At 40.6% G+C, this 22583-nt stretch overlaps 2 protein-coding genes across 14 annotated transcripts in view; one reads left to right on the forward strand and one right to left on the reverse strand.

The window, feature by feature from the left end:
• LOC109400267 (zinc metalloproteinase-disintegrin-like EoMP06) overlaps positions 1 to 22583 on the reverse strand; it is a 43959-nt gene that overhangs the window by 17636 nt on the left and 3740 nt on the right. For 6 of the 13 annotated variants that reach the window (XM_062847190.1, XM_062847188.1, XM_062847183.1 and 3 more), the window contains exon 2: positions 17211 to 17598. In XM_062847190.1, coding sequence (XP_062703174.1) covers positions 17211 to 17373 — 163 coding nt within the window. In that variant the 5' untranslated portion in view covers positions 17374 to 17598. Of the gene's footprint in view, positions 1 to 17210; positions 17654 to 22583 lie in introns of all 13 variants that reach the window. The other 7 variants (XM_062847187.1, XM_062847184.1, XM_062847182.1 and 4 more) reach the window with 2 other exon arrangements.
• Positions 3864 to 11290, forward strand: LOC134285758 (uncharacterized). The gene is made up of 5 exons (XM_062847178.1): positions 3864 to 4263; positions 7981 to 9214; positions 9463 to 10166; positions 10228 to 10588; positions 10651 to 11290. The coding sequence occupies exons 1-5, from the start codon at positions 4154 to 4156 to the stop codon at positions 11284 to 11286; spliced, it is 3045 nt and encodes a 1014-aa protein (XP_062703162.1). The 5' UTR covers positions 3864 to 4153; the 3' UTR covers positions 11287 to 11290.

Genomic DNA, 22583 nt, shown 5'->3' on the forward strand with positions numbered 1-22583 from the left:
ATAAAATTTCACGTAGACTCTGTTCAAATACAAGATATTTATCATTTTGAGCCATTTGTTTAATTTTGACATTGTGATTTTCTAAACAAACAATCAAAACAAAGATTTTGCTTCATGATGATGTATTTGATCTAAATTTGTGGCATATAGGTTTAAGGATTTTGATTCGGAAAAACGTTTTTAAACCAAAAAAATAACCCGTTCGTAACTTACCAGGAATGTTAACAAAGCATATGAGGAGCGGAATCGAGATAAGAAAAAAACAATAGTTAGGAACTAGCCTCATAAGTAAAATCTACCCAAGCGGGGTAAAAGCGACCACCTCACACGGGGTAAGAACCCTCCTCCCTCCAGTTCATAGAACAATATAGCTGCAACACAATTTAATGAAAATTGTAAGTTAAAATGTGCCATTTCACATAAATAAATGCGGTGTTTGTGCAGCACATAATCAGAAACAACATATTTGTGATAATAATGGGTGTTTGAGTATCCATATTTATAGTTACCTAATAAAAATAATAAATGGTAACCCTTGGACCTCTATGCTAACCAATTTTCCATGTAAAGGACTTAAGGGAGACATATCTTACTTTTACGTACGGAATCAAACATTTTTGATCACTATTAGGCTGATACAAATTTAATTTTGACTTTTTGTCTCCCCCCCCCCCTTCAAAAAATTTCGGCTGGATGTTGCATTTTGAGGGGGCAGACAAAAAAATATTTATCAAAATATTGGGTTTTGCTGAAAATTCTTTAACAAATCCGATGAGTTTTAAATATTTTTCAGATTAAATGCTTTATTATTTTTATCCCCCCTCTCGACCAGCCAAAGAGTGGTGGGACAAAAAGTGAAATAAATATTTGTAACGGCCTTATTTAAAAAAAATCGTGATGGTCCTTCTTACCCCTCTGGTGGGCCGTCTTATCCCGTCGTCAAAAATTGAAGTGCTTTTTAATCACATTTTCGAAAGGCTCAAAGTTATAAAAAATTCATCATCATGAATTGAAAGATAATTTTCTTGCATGCCCAATACTTTGAAAAATGATGTGCTGTGTTAAAACTTGTGTAATTCATTGTCAGTTTTAAGGTATGATTTTTTTGGCTTAGGGTGGCGGTCTAACCCCGTCTTTCCCTAGAATTTAATTGTGTTTTCAATTTATTAATCTGCGAATGGTGCACATAACTTTGTAAGTTTTGGAGATAGAGTTTTCTCGTCTTCGACAAAGTTTCTCAAAATAGCTAATTCTACAATCACAGACAAACAGACGTAACACTCTGACAATTCCCATCGTACATCGATTTAACGGTATTTTTTTTTTAATTTGTTAGTTGGCCAACTGCCCACCCGCGGCGCTCACATCGCTTTTGCTCGATTTTGACGTTTGCTCACTACCACAACCTAGTTGATTGTTGGCCAAACTTACGGATGCTTTTAGCATTGGGGGAAAATGTGTGTGTGACTATGATTTGAATTGAATAATACTCGAATTGTTACGTCTGTTTGTCTCTGCTACAATGTTTCCATAAAAGTCATTCGTATTACTACCTTCACATAAAAAAAACGTTAAAGCTTTGAAAATTATTTTTAAAACTAAGAAACTCCTCCGAAGACACCAAATGGCTTTAACCAATAGTTTTGTCGCAAAACTCCGGGGAACTACTTCAGTGATTTCTCCTCGGACTAGGGTTGTTAAATGTCACGGAAATGTCATGGAAAAATGTCATGGCATTTTCTAGTTATATTATTTCCAGTGCAAACTTCTGCCCGTGACCTTAAATAATGATAGATAGAAATGGTAAAATAACGATATCGTCGATACACATTTTTTAATAGGAACAGTGAAATGTACAAATAACGAAATTACATTTTTGTGACATTAACCCTGCTCTGGACTAAAAATTCTTCCAGTATTCCTCCTGAAATTTTCTCTGGGACTTCAAGGGATTGCGTCCGGGAATCATTCAGGAATTGTTTTCGAGATCTCTCGCAGAACATCTTCCAAGATTCATTGTAGAATCCTCTTTTTTGAAACAAGAAGGTCTTGGAGGAATCTTGGAGGGAGTTCCTGGAGGAATTTCAGAAGTAATCCCGAAGGAACCCGAAACAATCTCGGCTAGCCCTAGGCTAGTTTATCTCGGGTCCCACACTTTACTTCTTTTCCGAAGAAAAAATTCACATTTTGTGAGTTTGTTTGGAGTGGGATTCTATCCCAGGTCCTCGGCGTGATAGTCATGTGTTCTAACCATCACACCAGGTACGCTCTACTTTGATCTACATGTTCATCTAAAATTGAAACTTCTAGTCAACTTCAAAGCAAGTTTATTTTCCAGGATTTCCATGTTGTCACAGCAAAGTGGATTTAATATGAAGAAAACATGAATTCTTGAGAAGTCCCTGCAGGTTCTGCATGGTTATAAACCATTTAAAAGAATCAATTACTTGTTTTTATTTTCTGGTAATTCTGATTTTCTATATTTCTTGTTGAGCCTATACCCGTAGGTTCTTCGTATTCCAAAAACAGACAATTTAAGCATATATTGATTCTGCTCTTTTTGTTATCATAAATGCTCACTCCTAAAAGAGCATGAGCATGAGCATAGATGACCGTACTATTCGTAGTTGCTACTCCGTGATTGACCAGAACAATCGAAGTTGCACAAGGAACCAACAGACGGAGCTTGGGAGTAGCTTACCGTCCTCAATGTGCATCTTCGAGAATTCCAAACTTTATTAGGTCAATAACGGCGCCGGCCACGTCCTTACGGTCATCGAGGAAGGAAAGGAATGCTATTATGACGTGCGTTGCTTACTAAAGACCGAGATCACCTCTGCGTCTCCACGTCTGTCATGGGAAGGACTTCTTGTTAGTGGGGAGGGGAAAGGGCGCATGATATGAGTTCACTTTGGTAAGTGGAGTGATTCATGCAACCCTATTAATATCAAACCACTTATTTTTATTTGGACTAAAACAAAACACATGCCGACATCGAAGATGACGAACCATTCAGATAGTTTTCGAAGTGCGAAAATTAACGAAAGAGAAAATAAAGTGATTTGAACCAACGTGGCTTTGGAACTTGGGCCGACACTTGACGTGACGAACATTTCAATGTCTGTTGACTAAAATCGCAAAAAATGTTGTTTGTTGCATTTATCGTATCATAAATCGCCCCGTACGAAGATGAGCAGTCAAATAGACGACGACGACGACGATCGAATGAAAACGCGGCCTGTACACTTTGCCTCCAAAAACTCACTAAATCGCCCCGTACGAAGATGAGCAGTCAAATAGACGACGACGACGACCGAATCCATAAATGCTCACTCCTAAAAGAAAAACAAAAACATAAACCGAAACAAATAGCACTAATCAGCTTTGTCTTCGATATGACGAAAATGGGAGCACTTTGCTCAAGATAGGTTCCGTCCCTTAAACGCAATAGTGGTTCATGGGTTCGATATGAACAGTTGCCATATTGTTATCCCAAAACTTGAACATTAACTTTCATGGTTGGCTTTTTGGCCAGGATAAATCATAAGCAGAGCGATACTATTCCGTCCGAAGTTTCGACCCTTGGTATGAGCCTTCTTCAGGGAGGTTATAGGGATACCGCTACTTTCTTGTCCTGGGTTGCTTGTTGAATTGTGCATTCAGTATCTAGACGCCATGTTAGTGTTCAGCGCAGTGGTAAACCAAATTATTGTAAAGTACATCGTCAACAACTACTCGCTAAATCCGTCTAACCCGACAACCCAACGCCAAGCAACCGGCGAAAAGAACGTAGCAGTATCCCAATAACCTCCCTGAAGATGGCCCAGATCAAGGGTCGAAGCGTCGGAGGAAATAGTTGTAGAAGATAATATCAATTCAGTGTGTTCTGGATACAATTTTAATTTAACAACTTAGATAACGAGATAAAACAGTCGTACCAAAGAAAATTAATTATTCCAAACGTGTTTTATATCCCAAGGGGCCGAACCCCCAAAGAGAGAAAATAGCTCAGAGAAAGAGAGAGCAAAGAAGTTCAAACCCTCGTCAACGAGGTTCGGAAGTCAGTCTTAAAATCGATTTCGAAGTGAACGGTCGCTCGTTCGTACGTTCGCGGTGCAACCCGTCGAACCGTCCAGTTAAGTCGCGTGTGAAAATGATTCGGCGGAATTATGGTTGCCAAAACGGCGAGGCCAGCGTTGGCCATCAGAGTCCGACGGTTCACGACAATGGCGTGGACGGTGGAGAACCCGAAGTTCCCAGCCGGTAAGTTTATATTTGAAGCTGAAAATTGCAATAAAATGATGGTGCACATTGCGAGGCGTTGTGAAACGAGTTTCGCAAAGATGGCGGTCGATTGGACTGGTTTTTTTTTCTCTTCATTTCGGCCACGACAACACAAGCTGTGATAGTGTGTGTATTGAACGTGATCTTCACCATGTTAGTGTATTGATGTTGGACAGATCATACCCGCTTCCAATTAGAATGATTGGAGTAGGAGAGAAATACGAACGTTGGTTTGTTTTAATGGGAGGTGGAATAGTGCTATTTTTGAGTGTACTGAATGAGATGAATCTGTTTTTGTAATCGATATTTACTGTGCGCTATCTACGTCGCGATGCCAACCAGTCGAGAACAAGTAGTGCTTGAAGATACGTCAGGCGTTGAACGTAAGGTGTTTTTGTTTTATTTATTTTATCGACTTCATTGTTTTATGTGCTGCCACGTCGCGATGACAAAAAAAATCGACAGTGCTGAAGACATCTAACGTTTTATTTCGAGATAGTGTTTTCCAAATCGTAAGTACGGTGCAAAAGAGTTGAATATGATTATGCTACGATACTTATATAAGCAGTTTGCAGATGGTAAAAAAAAGTAAAAGTGAAAACGACATTGACTGTATTAAATATCATCATCCATACTGTGTACTATCCGCACCGTGATATCAACAATTCGAGGACCATGGAGCCATCAAATCTGGAGTCCGTGTTGACACGGACGGCATCGTGCATATTTGTAAAGTTTTCACGTTGTTTCGTCGTTTAAATTTAATTTGTTTTCATTGTTTTTGTCACTTTATTTTGTATTTGCTGTGGAACTTAGGACCACCCGGAGCGTGGTTCGTTTTAACTAAGGTACTCGAAATAATCAATGCTATAAAGCCAACCATGCAATCGATATAGTGTATTTCTGCTGCAAGTGAAATTTTAATATTATGACGGAAAGTGGTTTCACTGTTACCTTGTTGGAACGAGATAGACGCTGGCAAAACACGGATAATCCAAACAACGCCGTAGTGATTTTTTTTTTCGCTAAGAAACAAAATCCGTACCACAAATTAGGAAAATTAACAACACTCATTGCGCAATTTCCCAACTGTATAGAAGATAATATCAATGTTTAAATATTAAGTTCAGGTGTTAACGATTGCGTTGTCAATTTATCTAATTACATGTGCATTTTTAGAATGCCATATTTACACACTTGAACGAATTCGTAGCTGATTGATGGACAATGCGTTCGGTAACCGTGAAGATGCCGAAACGTCGGTAATCTGGTACAGGAGTGGCAGCTGCCAAATTTCGAATCCATCTGTTGTAGTTCCTCCCCCTTCGATATTTTATGTAGGGGAGCCTGGGGCGACTTGATCCCTGGAGAGACCTGTTCCCCGTGTTTTCTTGAAATATAAAACAGTTTATTCTAGCGTATTCGTTTCAATTCTATCTATAAACCATAACTATGCGATCATGGGCAGTACAAGTTATTTAGATTGTGCAACACTGTATTTTTTTATCGAATGATCGTTTGTTTCCAGTCCTTCAGAAATCTTTAATCAGAGATGATACCAGATGAGGTAAATAATTTCATATTGCGAGCTAGCATGAATTTTGCTTTTATTTCTAGTATTTGCTACAATCAAAATAACATCTGAGTCGAATTTGATCAAATTTTGCTTACAGTTACCAATTAGCAGCGAGTTTACGATTACAGAAGGCGAATTGTGGTTTGACAGTTCAGTTTTCCTTCCTTATTGGTTACATATCGCAAATCAGAAACAACTTTTCAGAATTGAGCATTTACTAAAAACGAAATGAAAAATAATCGTATGCAAATTGAATTTCATTTGCCTATATGTTTGAGTGATGTTTAAGAGCAGAATCATAAATAAGGTTTTCACCATCATTTGTCCTTATTTTCTTAGTTATTTTTAAGGCGATCTGCTATGATACCAATACCTATTTCACAATAAAATTAAATCGTTGATGGAATTTTCCTCAAAAAAGTTCTATGCTTCTCTGTTTTATTGAAATATTCGATAGTGGGCTTCAATGAAAGTCTACTTACCAACTGAACCTTAAAACTTGTGTTGAATCGACCATCGTAATGGAGATAGCACTGAAAATACAGTAGACGTTCGCTCGGTACAAACGGTTTAACTGCAATGCTTTTTAACTGCAAGTCCGCTAAGTACAACAATTTTGCAGTTATCGTACCGCTGTCTGTCAAACACGAAGCGTCAACAGAGTTGCGATGTTTTTCAGATGCACTACAGCTGTATTGCGATGTTTTGAGTGCATTCTGGCTGCTTCAAACAGAAATTGGCAACTGTTTGACGGCTGTCAGTCGTTGCAGTTAGCGAATTTCATTCGGCAACTGAAACGTTAACATGTTGCACTTATCAAACGTTTATTGTAGCAGATTTGTTAAAAAAAAATAATAATAAATAAAATTAAAATAAAAAAAAAAATCTCGGGTAAGCATTAAGGGAATCTAGTCAGTGCTTAATTAGACCAAGCCGAGTTGTTAGAAATCAGTGGTTTGGATATACCACTGGTCTTAATAGGGTCAATGCTAATCCAGGTTTGAAATGGGATGGTCAGCGGTTTGGATGCACCACTGGACCTAGTTGGGTCGATGGAAATCCAGCTTTTGAGTGGGCTGGTCAGCGGTTTGAATGTACCACTGGACCTAGTTGGGTCGATGCAAATCCAGCTTTTGAGTGGGCTGGTCAGCGGTTTGAATGTACCACTGGACCTAGTTGGGTCGATGGAAATCCAGCTTTTGAGTGAGCTGGTCAGCGGTTTGAATGTACCACTGTACCTAGTTGGGTCGATGGAAATCCAGCTTTTGAGTGGGCTGGTCAGCGGTTTGAATGTACCACTGGACCTAGTTGGGTCGATGAAAATCCAGCTTTTGAGTGGGCTGGTCAGCGGTTTGGATGTACCACTGGACCTAGTTGGGTCGATGCAAATCCAGCTTTTGAGTGGGCTGGTCAGCGGTTTGGATGTACCACTGGACCTAGTTGGGTCGATGGAAATCCAGCTTTTGAGTGGGCTGGTCAGCGGTTTGAATGTACCACTGGACCTAGTTGGGTCGATGGAAATCCAGCTTTTGAGTGAGCTGGTCAGCGGTTTGAATGTACCACTGGACCTAGTTGGGTCGATGGAAATCCAGCTTTTGAGTGGGCTGGTCAGCGGTTTGAATGTACCACTGGACCTAGTTGGGTCGATTGAATTTAGGGGATACAATAGAGCAACATTGGCCTAATTGGATCGATGAAAATTTAAAATAAGGAAATTCAAAAAAAAATACAATGATTCAGAGGTATCGTATTATGCCTCTCAAGAAAAACCAGAACATGGCGATTATCTGCCTCTGGCTTCTGATATAAGCGCGACAGTCACTAATCATAACGGCGTCACCATATTTAGAAGTATTTCATTCCATTATATAGGGTTTGACAGCAAAAATACTCATTCCACTGAGCCACTTTTGCGGTTTCAGAAGGTTGGTCAATGATTTGAAAGTGCATTGGGTTATTGAGGCTAGTTGAGTAAATGCAAACTCAGCATCTAGCGATCCGATTTCTGGTTTAAGAGTACCACTCGATCTAGATGGATAAATGAATACTAAGTTTAAAGTGTTCGTTGTGCGTTAAGCTAGTATTATTTATTGGACCTTTTCTTCGTATTTACATTCTAGTTATGCCGAGACCGAGTCGAATAACCTAATGGACGCATTGGAGATAGAGCGGAAGCGCAATGCCTCACTATCCTCTAAGCTAAGGAAAGTTAAAGCCAGAAACAGAGAGCTGATGAGTTCCAGCGTTCCCGGATCTACCCCTGGCCCTGGGTTAAGCCGTTTTCAGTCCACCATGCGGGACGATTCAAGACACACCGAAGCTGACTCATTGTCAACATCAATGAACAATCTCTCCTTTGCCACGCTTAATATCGCTCAATGCATACCCGTGGAGGGTGAAGATGAGATTGACAGGAGGACATTTGAAAGTTGGCGTGAACTTCTAGAAGCATCGATGCAGCTCGTCGGAGTAACAGACGAAGGGACGAAAATGAGCATTTTTCGTATCAAGGCGGGGCCAAAACTTCTGGAAGTATTGGAAAACACGGGTTCCTCATTCAGAACACCTTGCGACGTTACTACGCCGTACTCGAATGCAATGAGCCGTCTGGTGGACTATTTCGGTTCGCGGGACTATACACTGCTTCATCGACAAAAACTTCGCTCGCTGACTCAAGGCGTAGGTGAAACAGATGTCAAGTACGTCAAGCGCGTTATTAACTTGGCAAAACTTTGTGACTACGACGAGAGCCAGGTTCTGGAGAATGTAGCAGATGTTATTCAGTCACATGCACTGAATTTCAGCATCCGGGAAATCGGAAGAAAAATGTTGAGAAAAGGAGGAACCATTTCAGGTTTATTGGAAAAGGTGCAGGCAGTGGAAATCGCTAAGGTGAATGAAGAGCTGTTTGCAAAAGCGCATGCATCACAAGTAGTTCAAGTCGCTCCGGTGTCTGTGCCTCACTCGACACAAGTTAGTCCGGCCCATACAACCAACCGGTATCCCGAATATGACCACCAGTACCAACCGCAAAAACGTGAGAACAACCAGCCAAGGTATAACGACCAGCAGTTCGGAGCTAAACGAGGAGGTTTTCGTCGAGGATCATCTGTGCAGCCGAGACAAACGCCTTGTTGGCGCTGTTTTAGCCGGTACCACGGGGCTTCATCCTGTTCAGCGATTGAGAAAGTCTGTCGCGCCTGTCTTCGAAAAGGACATCTAGCTCGAGCGTGCAACCAATCGAAAGGACCAATCAAGCGAAAGGTAACACCCGAGGAAGACAGCACATTCGCTGGTCCGGCACCGAAGAAGATAGCCATGATTTCCAAGGAGGAGCTATCAGGAGATCTCAATGTAAGTCCCAACGAATGAACTAATTTTTGAACATGTCTTTAAACCACCACGTTACTAACAATTGATGCATTATACTACTACTATTGTTTTGTTGAATTCTTTATGATATTCTGTATATCATTGATTATACACTTTTCAGTTGACGAATTAAATTCGTCCTTGAATAAATAGGAAATGAAAACTTAACATAGCTCACGTAATTAATATCTGAAATATCTAAATAGCGGGAATTTCTTACATTGTTCCAGGCAACAGAAGCTGTTGTCAATGATGTGCAAGGACCGAGACTGGAACAAAGAAATAGGACTGACCGTGGGGCTTATGTTCACGGATATGTCGCAGGGATGCCTATTCCATTTCTTATCGACTCAGGAGCCGATGTGAATACTATCAACGGTGACATTTTTCGAACAATAATGAACAATGTTCAATCTCGAGCAGCCATCTTCGACGTAAAAACGGGTTCGGATAAGGTGTTGAAACCATACGCGACCAACGCCAACGTTGACGTTCTAGCTACCTTCGTAGCAGAACTTAAAATTACTGATGATCGTCCTACGTTGCTGGAAAAGTTTTATGCTGTAGATCAGGCCAAATCTCTTCTGAGTAGAAACACCGCACTTAGATATAGTGTTCTGCAAGTAGGTTTGAGTGTACCAATAACGAATGGTACCCACATGGACTCCAGCCCTCTTCCTGGCGAGATCTTTTCGGTTTCGGGAGCAGTAGAGTTCCCGAAATTCAACATTGCACCAGTCTCGCTGGCATATGACAAGAACAGGCCTCCATCTCGAAATATTTATACGAACATACCACCAGCTTTCAAACAGGAAGCAAAGCGTAGGCTGGACGAACTCTTATCTGCGGGGATTATCGAACCGGTCACCGATAGTATGGACAAATCGTTCTGCTCTTCGTTGCTCGTCGTTCCGAAGGGAAAGGACGATATAAGGTCGGTATTGATACATATAATGTAAGTACGAGTTTAAGTTAATTTGTTTTGATTTTGTCAGACTGGTTGTGGATTTACGGGGTCCGAACAAGAGCATTATCAGAACCCCTTTCAAAATGCCTACTCTGGAAGCGATTTTGGCTAAGCTACACGGCGCGACATACTTTTCGACACTTGACCTATCAAGTGCGTTTTTTCATGTTGTTTTGGACGAGGGATCTCGTCATCTCACCAACTTCTTCGCTGGAGACGGGACCTACAGGTTCAGAAGGCTTCCGTTTGGTCTGACCAACGCTCCGGACATCTTTCAGGAAGTCTGCCAGACAGTAATTCTCTCCGGCTGCGAAGGGGTTGTCAATTACTTGGACGACTTCCTAATCTTCGGAAAGAACAAGAAAGAGCATGACGAGAACTTGGAGAAGGTAATTTTTATCTATTTAGCAATTTTCCCCTTCTCTTATGGTAACCTCCCATAATCTATTAGGTACTTCGTCGTCTTCGCGAGCACAATGTATGCCTCAACAAAGAGAAGTGTGTGTTCGGAGAGACATCAGTGAGGTTCGTGGGATTTACCATGACTAGTGATGGTCTCATGATCGAACAGGATAAACTTAAAGCCATCAAGAACTTCCGCCGACCGGAGACACAGGCCGAAGTAAAAAGTTTTCTTGGCCTGGTCAATTTTGTAGAGCGATTCATCATCAATCGAGCAGATAAAACTGAGAAATTGAGAGAACTCGCTAAGTCGGATACTTTTTATTGGTCGGATGCGGAGGAACAAGAGTTTCAGTTGCTGAAGGAGGACTCACTAACTTCAGTGCTCAAATTGGGCTATTTCTGCAGCGACGACGAGACAGATGTGTTTGTGGACGCTTCGCCCGTCGGGCTCGGGGCAGTTCTTGTGCAATACGACGAGGATGGTAAGCCGAGAATAATCTCTTGCGCTTCAAAAGCCTTAACGGAGTCAGAAAGGAAGTATCCACAAACTCAAAAGGAGGCATTGGCCATTGTTTGGGGTGTAGAGAGGTTTGCCTTCTATTTGACTAGCAAATCGTTTTCAATAAGAACAGATTCTGAGGCAAATGAGTTCATCTTTGGAGAGGGACGAAAAAACCAGTAAGCGAGCCATTTCCAGAGCGGAAGCGTGGGCGTTAAGACTGCAACCCTTCGACTTCGTCGTTAAACGAGTCCCGGGTCACTTGAATGTAGCAGACGCGCTTTCGAGGTTGATTTGCAATACACAACGTGATGCTCCCTTCGACGAAACCGATGAAAAACATGTACTTTATGCTCTTGACGCAGGGTCAATGGATATTTCGTGGGGTGATATCGAGAGTGCATCGGAAGTTGATGGCGAATTGTCACAGGTTCGAAAGGCTGTAGTTTCTGACAACTGGCCGGATCAGCTACGTCGATATGAACTGCATCGTTCTAGTTTGCGTTGTATCGGATCAAAAGTACTCAAAGACGATAAGATTATTCTACCAGAAATTCTAAGAGGCAGAGCATTGGAGGCGGCCCACCAGGGCCATCTGGGTATTTCGGCCATGAAACGAATCATTCGTGAATATTTCTGGTGGCCAGATATCAGCCTCACCGTCGAAAAATTCGTGAAAGATTGTCGGACCTGCTTAATCATCTCCAGGAAGAATCCGCCAATACCACTTTCTAGTCGTACCCTACCGGATGGACCTTGGGAGATCCTACAAATTGATTTTTTAACTGTGCGCGGATGTGGTACTGGAGAATTCTTGATTGTGGTTGACACCTATTCCAGATATTTATCTGTCGTGGAGATCAAATCCATGGACGCCAAAAGTACTACAGCGGCACTTACAAAAGTTTTTGAGACCTGGGGACTCCCTATGATAATCCAAAGTGATAACGGTCCACCCTTTTTCAGTATGGAGTTTACCGACCATTGGGAGCAAAAGGGAGTTAGAATACGCAAATCAATTCCTCTCAGCGCACAATCCAACGGTGCCGTAGAGCGCCAGAACCAAGGCGTTTTGAAAGCCCTTGCTGGGAGTAAAGAAGATGGATCCAACTGGAGGAGTGCTCTGGAACGGTACGTTCATGTTCATAACACAATAAAACCCCATTCGAGGCTAGGAGTAACCCCGTTTGAACTCCTCGTCGGGTGGAAATACCGCGGATCATTTCCGGCGCTTTGGGAGTCAAAATCGAGTAAGGAACTGGATCGTGGCGATATTCAGGAGCGGGATGCATTAGCTAAGTTAGCTAGCAAAAACTATGCAGATCAACGTCGAGGAGCGAAACTTTCGGATATTAAAGCTGGAGACAAAGTAGTGGTAGCAATTTCGAGGAAAAACAAGATTGATCCACTGTTTTCAAGGGAAAGCTATACGGTGCTGACCCGTGATGGAGCCAAGGTTGTTATTTGTAGTGACCGAGGAATACAATATGCCAGGAACGTTCAGGATATCAAACGAATACCAGAGTTTGCAATAAGTGAAACGGAAAGTCCCGATAGCGGAAACGACAACGTTGACGAAACTGTAACTACTGCAGGCGCCTCTTCTTCTGATTCAGGAAGACACCAAGCAGGAAACGATGATGATACTGAGCGCGGGGTTGGAGATTCTGTTCCTGATGATGGAAGCAACGATGAAACGACTGTAAACCGAAGTAAGGGAACCACAACTAGGACCGCATCTATTAACACCCGGCCCAAAAGGAACATTCGTAAACCAGAAAAATTCAAGGATATGTTTGTTTATAATATCTTTCAGTAAATCTTGAATACTTACGTACATAATCGAATGCTTATAAGTCTTACTGGTTTTATATTATACGCTGCGTTTACATTACAAAACATCAAAAATACAATACAAAAATACAATTCTAATCTTTGAATACAAATCTTTAATCTTTGAGGTTCGGAATTCCAGCATTTACAAAATAGTTATTGAGAAGGTCATTTTTGAATACACGCATATACGCCCTTAACAAGTTCTCGAGTAAAAGTTCCACCAACCAATGCAGCTTATTGATGTATCCGAACGGAATGTTATTGTCGCTTTGCCGGCAAACCGAACGTCTCAAAACGGAGCGACGTTTTCGAGTCATTGGAATTTCTGCGCATCGCCCTGTATGTCAACTGCAACACAAGCCCATTTTGGTCCTGTCTTTTATGGAAGAACATCAAATAAGTCGTTGCTTTGAAAATTTTCGTGTTGGGAAGGGAAAGATAAACTACCTAATGTTTGATGTAAACAATAAACTTTCTTTTTTTCCGGCTCTACGTTCCAGCTGGAACTTGGCCTGCCTCTCTTCAACTTAGTGATACATTGGATGAATTTGTAGCAAAAGCATTGGTCGTTTTCATATTCAATTCTGCAAATTGAGAGTAGAGGAGGAGGTGAATGTAGAAGATAATATCAATTCAGTGTGTTCTGGATACAATTTTAATTTAACAACTTAGATAACGAGATAAAACAGTCGTACCAAAGAAAATTAATTATTCCAAACGTGTTTTATATCCCAAGGGGCCGAACCCCCAAAGAGAGAAAATAGCTCAGAGAAAGAGAGAGCAAAGAAGTTCAAACCCTCGTCAACGAGGTTCGGAAGTCAGTCTTAAAATCGATTTCGAAGTGAACGGTCGCTCGTTCGTACGTTCGCGGTGCAACCCGTCGAACCGTCCAGTTAAGTCGCGTGTGAAAATGATTCGGCGGAATTATGGTTGCCAAAACGGCGAGGCCAGCGTTGGCCATCAGAGTCCGACGGTTCACGACAATAGTATCGCTCCGCTTATAATTTATCATGACCGAAAAGACAACCTTAGAGGAATAACTCTGCCAACTCCTCAGTTGTTTCCACAATAAACTCTCGTGGATTCAAAGCAATCCTATCTAGGGTGTAGGGCATGGATCCGATCTCGCTATACATACATATCCACATACTGCTGACTTAGTCTAAGGCATTGTCCAGTTAGAATCCGGACGCAGATAATCACTTATATCTCAGAAGTGGAATAACAAACATAAAAGGTTAAGCCCTCAAAACAAAGATAATTTACTGTAGCTTCATGGAAAAATATCATTAAAATTATTAAATTTGATTTTTAATACATTTTCTCATTTTTTCCGTGATAACTTCCTTAAAAATCTGCACAATGGTAGTAAATTTTAACATCAACCCCTTCGGCGTATTTGTTTAACAATCGGGTCATCTATGTAGTGTCCTGAGACCCTCTACCAGTCTGATTAGGAATCCAAAGAAACTTTACCAAATATTTATCTTCTTGCGAAATTACGGGCTTATCAGTGAATTCCAAAGAAGCGAAGTTTGAGTGTTTTTTCGTTAATAAACACTATCTAACAGTGATGACACCACTGCACATCTCAAGCTGACGTGATAGCTCACCAAAGTAGCTCAAACCTCTTCAAATCCCTTGTGGGCATTTTTGAAAAGCAGCACGCGATTCTTGAGGTTATCATCTTTGTACACATTTGGTGTCAAAATCGTGATGTAAGAAAACGATGTCCAGAGCTCGAACTTCCTGCCAAATCTTGGAATTCCAAGCAGATTTATCCATGAACATAAACTTTTATCTTCCTTGGACACTTCCTCATCGCATGGTTAACAACATCTGAGCACATCACACATAATGGTTTTGGAGATATTAACATTTTTCGCGACTGTCGTACCTGACCATCCTAAATTTTCAGCGTGTTTGTGCAAGATTTTTTTCCTTCGCATGTCTTCAATCTGAAATAACTTTTCACCCGTAGCAAGAAAATCGATGAAATTTTCACCGTCAATAGAGGACTTGTTTATGATCAGACTGCAGTAAATAAAATATGATTATGGTCATTTAGAGCGTCACAATAAATTATCCTTTGCGTCCGGATTCTAACTGGACAATGCTTTAGTGCTGGAAGCACGTTCCAGTAACATAAAAAAACGGCGGCGGCAGCCGCCAGCAAGTTAGTTGTGCACTTCCTTTCGCGATAACACACAAAAAAGCGGAACAAGTCTGGACTGTGGCGGGTGGTGCACCGTCCGTCTGTATCTACCGTATGTATCGTGTCTCGTATTCTAGCGTAGTCGTCGTCGTTAGAGCAGTCGAACCCGAGAAGAAGATAGTTGTATGCGCGTATACTATACTTTAATATTAAAGTTAGTTCTCTTCGTCATGGGGGATTTCTAGAACCTGATGAACTCAGAGTTGACCTCAAATCCGTCCCAACCAAATTGTATTATCTGACCAAGTTTCAAGCAATTTGGTCGACAAAAAATCCTCTTGACGAAGAGATCAAACCAGCCGATAATACCCAAAGTCACCCTATATGAACCTAACATCGAAGTCCACTTTATTAAGAAGACTTGAAGCTCTACTCACTTTCCATAGGATTGACACGATGAAAAGTGTTTCGCAACAATAAATTCCCCAATGTTATCTGTCACAAGAATGAAGTAAAGAAGTAGCAAAAACGCGTTTCTACTGGAATATACCGTGTAGACTTTTAAGCTAGGTTTAGTAAGGACTGTATCGTTAATGTGTCTATGTGTTGCCAGTGTTGTAAACAAACGATAACCGCTATTGAAATACGATTGTATGGTTGACTCTCTCGATTAACGGCTACGCAGTCTTGGGATTTAAAAAACGAGTTGTTTTATTCACCCGACGTTTCGAACATTGACAAACACAACAAATCGAGAAACGAAAATAATTTAGACGAAAGTTAGATTATTCCGATAGGGCATCACCGCTACCAAAATGAACGGTCCGAATAAGGGGGTATGCTAAAGAGGGAAAATTTTCGTCATTGCCAAAAAACCGTTAAACTGAAAGTGATTCCGAAGTGTAAGATATTTTAATGTTATAGTTTTAAAGGACATAATTAATTGATAAACCGCACACCCACTTTACAGCATGTACCAAAAACGACACAAAAAGGGACAGTTACAGTTAGACAAAACCATTGACAAAAAACGATAGTAATTATGTAAGTAACTGAGCAAATTTATGCTAAGACAAAATTGTTCAAAACCCAAATACCAATTACAGTTTCCCCCTGAGGAAGACACTATCCCCGTGTCGAAACGTCGGGTGAATAAAACAACTCGTTTATTAAATCCCAATGCGAGGGTTTACGGAAGAGCAGCGAAAATCGATTGTGATTAGCAAAAGTTGAAGGTGTTAGAGTTTTTGCTGTCCAAAATGGTGTCAAACGATTTGGTATGCATAACATACTGGAAGACTCACCCGGGCGCGACAGAAAACCAGGTGCATCCAAGTCAAATTTAGACAGCAAAATTTGAAAAATCTTTGTGGGTATTACTACCCTGTTATTTCCTTCCGCTCGGGAAGCGATTCGTTCGGAAGCTATAGTATATCGGATCGCTTTCACGCCTTATTTCTCGCCGGATAGGAATCGGAAACTGAATGACGCCGCGCCGGAAAGGTGTTAGCAGAGGATACGTGACTGGTCGGTGCAAATACGGATCGGTTAGAGCTCTCTTCTGTGTGCCAGACATTATTGGGATAGGATTGCACCAGCTACAACTCTGTCTGGCTGGCTGGCTGACTGGGAAGATCATACATTCATTTATGCAAAGCGTTTCCTTTGCGATTATTTATGGAAGTGCGAGCTTCTTTTTCGTGCGATAAAATAATATCGCTGCATGGGTGGTGAATGTCAGTTATGAGTAAGCGTCCGGAGTTCAAATTGGTTTCCTCTTTCATACTAGTGGTGTGGAGGCATGATACAATTGTATTGTAGTAGACCATTGAACCATTTTAAAACAAATTTTCGGTTTTTCTCTGTTTCGTTTTAACAATTTTTTTCAAGAGCCGTATTGCTCTATATTCACTTCTCCTCCTTTGAAGAAAATCAAGCGTTCCTGTTTGTACATATGTAGGTATACGGGATCGCCTTACTGGCACCGTACACCGAAGCAACAGTTTTTTCAAACTGTTCTTTCATCGTCATCCACTTTGTTCTTCGCATGGGGCCAAGCCCCCCAACGGCGAGACATCATACAATATATGTAGCGTAGCACAGCACGTATACTTACCATCGGCACCATCTGGATCACCACTGCCACCGTCCGAAGTGTGGCGATGATGAGTCAACCCTAGGACAATGGACTCCGCACACAGTAGCACCAACAGCAGCAGTAGTCGCAGTAGGCTTGTACCGGTCATCGTGATCCTTTCGATTGTCATCCTACGAGCCATAGCCTACCTAGTGACTGACTACTAGTGGTTCTTTGTGTCAAAACGGCGACAAAGAATCTTCTACAATCTCCTTCGGAAAACGATTCATCAATCGGCAGTGCTTTGTTGGTGTCGCCCTAATGGCGGCTCATGGTCAGCGGAAAATGCGCTCCCACTCACTCACTTACTCACTTACTCATTCGAGACGCAACACGACAGTTTTTCCCGATTTCTTTGGCTCAATTACTGTGCTCCGTAATGAAATTTAGTTGACTAGGGGAAGGTGGGGTAAGACGAACATCTGTAACACATAGTACGAGCAGAAGTTTTATGAGAATTGCCATGGAAACTATAGCACCTCCTGAATTCACGAAAGTATTCCACGCATAATTCCCCATAGGAACTACTGCAAAAAAAAAATCCTGTAGATACTCCTAAAGGAATATCATAAGGAACTTTTCAAGAAAAACCTTCGGATTTTTTTCGAAATAACTCATGAAGGAATTGCTGGAGGAAATTCTAGAGAAAATTCTGATGGATTTTCGACCCGTTGAAGAAACTTTCTGTAGTATTGTTCGGAGGAGTTTTCAGAGGAACTCTTTAGGGTGTATCTGAAGAAACTGTATTTGTATTTTAATTGTAAATTTTAAGAATTTTTTAAAGTAACTCGTGTGGGAATACTCGGAAAATAGCTAAATGAATTTCCGAACAAACTTTTGAAAGGATTTTCATACAAGCTTATTATTCTTGAACTCCGGGGAAACTCTTGAAGGAATGTCCAAAGAAACTCATTAAAGAATAACCGGGGACTCCTGAAGAAATACCCGAAGAAATGGAATTTTCGGCAGAACTTCTGAAGTAATTCTACGAGAAGTTTCATAAGAAATTCTAAAAATCATTCTGGAAGATCTTCAGATAAAAATCCCAGGGAAAGTCTTCAAAGGTTTGAAAATTCTCCGAAAGGAACACTTTTTGTATGAATTCTCAGGCAAACTCTTGTTATAATTGACTTAAGCACTTATAAAGGAGCTCCCGAAGGAGCGCGTGATGGAGTTTTCTCGTAGAAAACTGTACAAATTCTTGGAGAATCGCTTGATGAAATTCTCGGAGGAGTTAAACTGCTGGAGGCATTCTCGTAGGAATTCATGAAGAAATTATACAGTTTGGACAGTATTTCTAGTAAAATTTTTGAGGAACTTCTGAAGAAACTCCAAGAATTTCCGGATCATTATTTTTAAAGAATTTACTCATAAATTTTCGATTCCTGAATTCTAAAAGAACTCATGAGCAATTCTGGATGAATTTGCCATGGAAAACTGCAGCTGGAATTTCCGGGAAACTGAAAGAAGGTTCCGGAGGAATTCCTGAAGCAATTCTCGATGGAACTTCGCGGAGGAGCTCCCAAAAAATCATGGAAGAGATCTTGAAGAAATTTCCAGGAATATTCCGGAGAATTCTTGAAAAAATTCTTGAAGGCAGTTTTGAAAGAATTCCCGGAAGAACTTCGAAAGGAATTTTCAAATGAAATCCCGAAGAAGCTCAGGGAGGATCACTCGACAGAATTTTACATCTCTTAACCAAGCAACTCCTGATGGAATTTCTAGAGGACCATCTGAAGCAATTTCCGAAAAAAACACATCAAGCATGCCCGCAAAACTTTCTAAGTAGATCTTAACAGAATTTCAGGAAAAAAATATTGAAAGAATTCTCCTGGAGCCTTTTCCGGTGGAATTTTTGAACAAATTACCGAAAGAACTTCTTGAGAAATCTCAGTAGTAACTCCTGGAGGAACTTCCATAGAATTTAGAGGATTCTAGGAGACACACCTGAGAGTAGAATTAGCTGCAAGTTAAAACACAGAGAACAGACATCCAGGCTAGAACAAATTTCACTCGGAAAGTTGTGTAAGGATTTGAATCTTCACTTGAGTTAGGTTGCAAACCAATACACGATGACAACACTAACGCCACCAAACACCATATTGCCACAGTCAGTGGTGAATTGAAACATTTCAAGTGGTGAATTAAATTAGTATGGGAAATTAACCGATTGCAGCGCCACGCTATTGCCACATGTGTTGCCGATTTCAAATGACCGTTAAATTCCTTACACACTTTCCGAACTGGACTTGGACGTCTGTTCTCTGTGGTTAAAATACACATCAATTAAAATAAAAAAATATGAGAATTTGCAGTATAAATGCCCTGCAAAACTCCCGAAGGTACTCTTTGTGAAATACTAGAGAAACTTCTTTGGGAATACCCAAAACATCCAACCATATGAACCAATATCGTTACAAATAGCTGAAGGGCTATTCTTCTTAGTTACCTCTGCAGCCGAACGAACGTCAAACGTTTTCTATTGATGTGATTATAAGTAAGACATTCCCAAAAAGGTGACATTTAACTGAATATCTACTTAACATGGTAAAAAGAAATCATTTACTTGTCTTGACCAGAGTTGCTTCCAGGAATACCGTAGATTTACTGCTGGGATTGGTACAGCAATTGCTTCCGGGATACTTCCAGGGATTTTCCAAAATAAAAAATCCTTTAAAGTGTTCTCTAAGAGTTTTTCATAGATTTTACCATAAATTTCTTCTTAAATTTATACAAGAATTCCTATTGGAGATCCTTCAGGAATTCATGACGCATTTTTTTCAGAAATTTCTTCTGGGATTCTTTTAGAAATGTATGCTAGTGATTCTCCAATTATTCTTCCGAATCTCTTCAGATATTCCTCTAAAGATTTTTTCCAGACACTACTCCTGTGATACCTCCCAGAAGTTTTTTTTTTTGGGATTCCTTCAGAAATTCTTTCCTGGAATTTCTACAGGCAGTCCTACTAAACACACTGTTCATTTATCCAAGAATTTACCTAGTGATCTTGATTCAGGAATTCCTCTTAGGATTATTTTCTGCCGGCTCCCCAATTCTTCAAAAATTTCTTTATGGGTGTTTCAGTTATTTCTCCAAGAATTACTCTAACATTTTAATCAAGAATTCTTCTGGGAATTTTTCCAGGATTCTTCTATAAATTTCCCCGAGGAACTTCTCCAGGATTGCATAAGCATAGTGATTTTGGTGGTGTGAATCAAAAGAGATGAATTTTCATGAGATCAGTGTGGACAAGCCGGCCTACAGGAACATCTCTTGGTGTTGCTTCAGGAATTTCTTTTGAGATTTTTTTCCGCAATTCCTGCAGAGATTATTCTAGAAATTCTGGCAGGTAATTTTCCAGGAATTCAAACTAGAATTTCGCAAGCTAATTCCTTTCAGCTCAGGATTCCTACGATCATTGCTCCAGATATTCCAGTAGATTTTTATTTTCAAGAATTCATTCATGTGTTTAGCCGTGAATTTCATCTAGAATCCTAACAGGCATTTGCTTAGAGAGATTACAAAATGATTTTATTTGTCTTTATTAACGAGATTTTTAACCCAGGGGTAGTTCATCTCGGATTTCAATAGGATTGTGCTTTAAATTACCCCAGGGATCCATCCAGAAATTCCTTAAGGGATGTCTACGGATTTATTTGGAGATTTCGATATGGATTCCAATAGATATCACTCAAGGGATTTATCCGCGAACACCTGTAGAAGTTTCCATACAAACTACTTGCGGGATTCTTTCAGGAATTCCTGTAAGGGTTTCATTTTTTAATTCGTCGGATAATTCCTCCAGAAATTTCACCCGGAGTTTCACCAACTGTTGCTATTGTGATTTCTCTTGGGATTTTTGAATGATTTGTCTAGGGGTCATTCCACATCAAGTGTCCACACTGCGTGTTATCGACCATCACGGATTTTAATCAAATTTTGTGGGTATGTTTGTTAAATGGAGAAAGAAAACAAAATCAAATTTTTGTGCCGATCCGGTCAGCTACTAGCCATCTAACGGTTGGTCATGATCAGGCCACTAAAGGTTAAGGTAACTTAGTGGTCAACATAAATCGAAATTTTGAGGGTCTAACATTTATATTATCTGCTTCAAAGGAGCGATCGGTTCGAAAAGTTTGGGAAACACTGGCATAAAGGAATCTCTGTAAAAAATCGCTAGGGGAATTTCTTGATAAGCCCCATGAGGAATGACTGGACGAATCCCCGAAGAAATCCCGAGAATAATTCCCGAAGGCACCTAGGAGATACTCTAAGAGGAATCTCAGAAATAATCACTGGGAAATGTTTGATGCAGTACCTGGAGGAATTTCTGTAGAAATCACAGGTGCAAAAGCAAGGAGCAGGAATTCCTGCAGTAATTCTAGTAGAAATAACAGGAGAGATCCCAGTCTTTTAGAATGAGCACAGAAGGAATCTATGGAAAAATCTCAGGAGGAATCCGTGGAGAAATACCTGGAAATATTGTACGAGAAAACACCGGAACAACTCTTGGATTATGTAGGAAAATCTAGAGGAGCACTATCAAGCATTTCTAGGGGAATTCTTTCAGGAATCTATGGAGAAATCGTAGCCATTTCCGAAGAATTCATCGGATGAATACCAGGGGAAAACTCGGTAGAAATCGTTGGAGAAATTTTCTGGGGAATTCTTAAAAAAAAACACCCTAGAAAACCCGCAGAAGGAGTATCTGGAGGAATTCGAGGAGAAATTATGCGAGGATTCTCACCAATAAGTACTGGCTAAATGCCAGCAATGCACATGCTTTCCTAGAGGAATCCTATCAGGGCCAGGTGTAAGAATCTCAGTAGGAATTTCTGTACAAATCATAGAAAGAATTCTTGAAGGAGTCCTTGGAGATTAAGTTATCAACTTTATGTTTCAATTGGCTTTCTCAGTCTAGGAAAATTTAAAAATTCTGCTTTTGCTCCTGCTTTTGCTTTTAAATTTGCTCCAGCTTTTGCTCCTGTCTTTTACGTCTTCTTTTCATCCGCTTTTGATCCACTTTTGATCTGCTTTTGCTCTACTTTTGCCCTGCTTTTGCTCCCGTTTTGCTCCTGCTTCTGCTCTTGTCTTTTACCTCTTCTTTTGATGTACTTTTATCCACTTTGGATCCGCTTTCGCTCTACTTTTGCTCCTGCTTTTGCTTCTGTCTTTAGCTCCTGCTTTCGCTTCTGTTTTGCTCCTGCTTTTGTTCCTGCATTTTGCGTCGTCTTTTGATCCTCTTTTGCTCTACTTTTGTCCTGCGTTGGATCTGTTTTTGCTCCTGCCTTTTGCGTCTTCTTTTGATTAGCTTTTGATCCACTTTTGATTCGCTTATAATCCACTTTTGAT

The sequence above is a fragment of the Aedes albopictus genome, chromosome 1, assembly GCF_035046485.1.
Source record: "Aedes albopictus strain Foshan chromosome 1, AalbF5, whole genome shotgun sequence".
Classification (NCBI taxonomy): domain Eukaryota; kingdom Metazoa; phylum Arthropoda; class Insecta; order Diptera; family Culicidae; genus Aedes; species Aedes albopictus.

Coding starts and splice junctions, on each gene's coding strand:
- LOC134285758 (XM_062847178.1), top strand. CDS start 4,154: ATGATTCGGCGGAATTATGGTTGCCAAAACGGCGAGGCCAGCGTTGGC. Junction 10,167..10,227: donor AAGGGAAAGGACGATATAAG/GTCGGTATTGAT, acceptor TGATTTTGTCAG/ACTGGTTGTGGATTTACGGG. Junction 10,589..10,650: donor ATGACGAGAACTTGGAGAAG/GTAATTTTTATC, acceptor ATAATCTATTAG/GTACTTCGTCGTCTTCGCGA.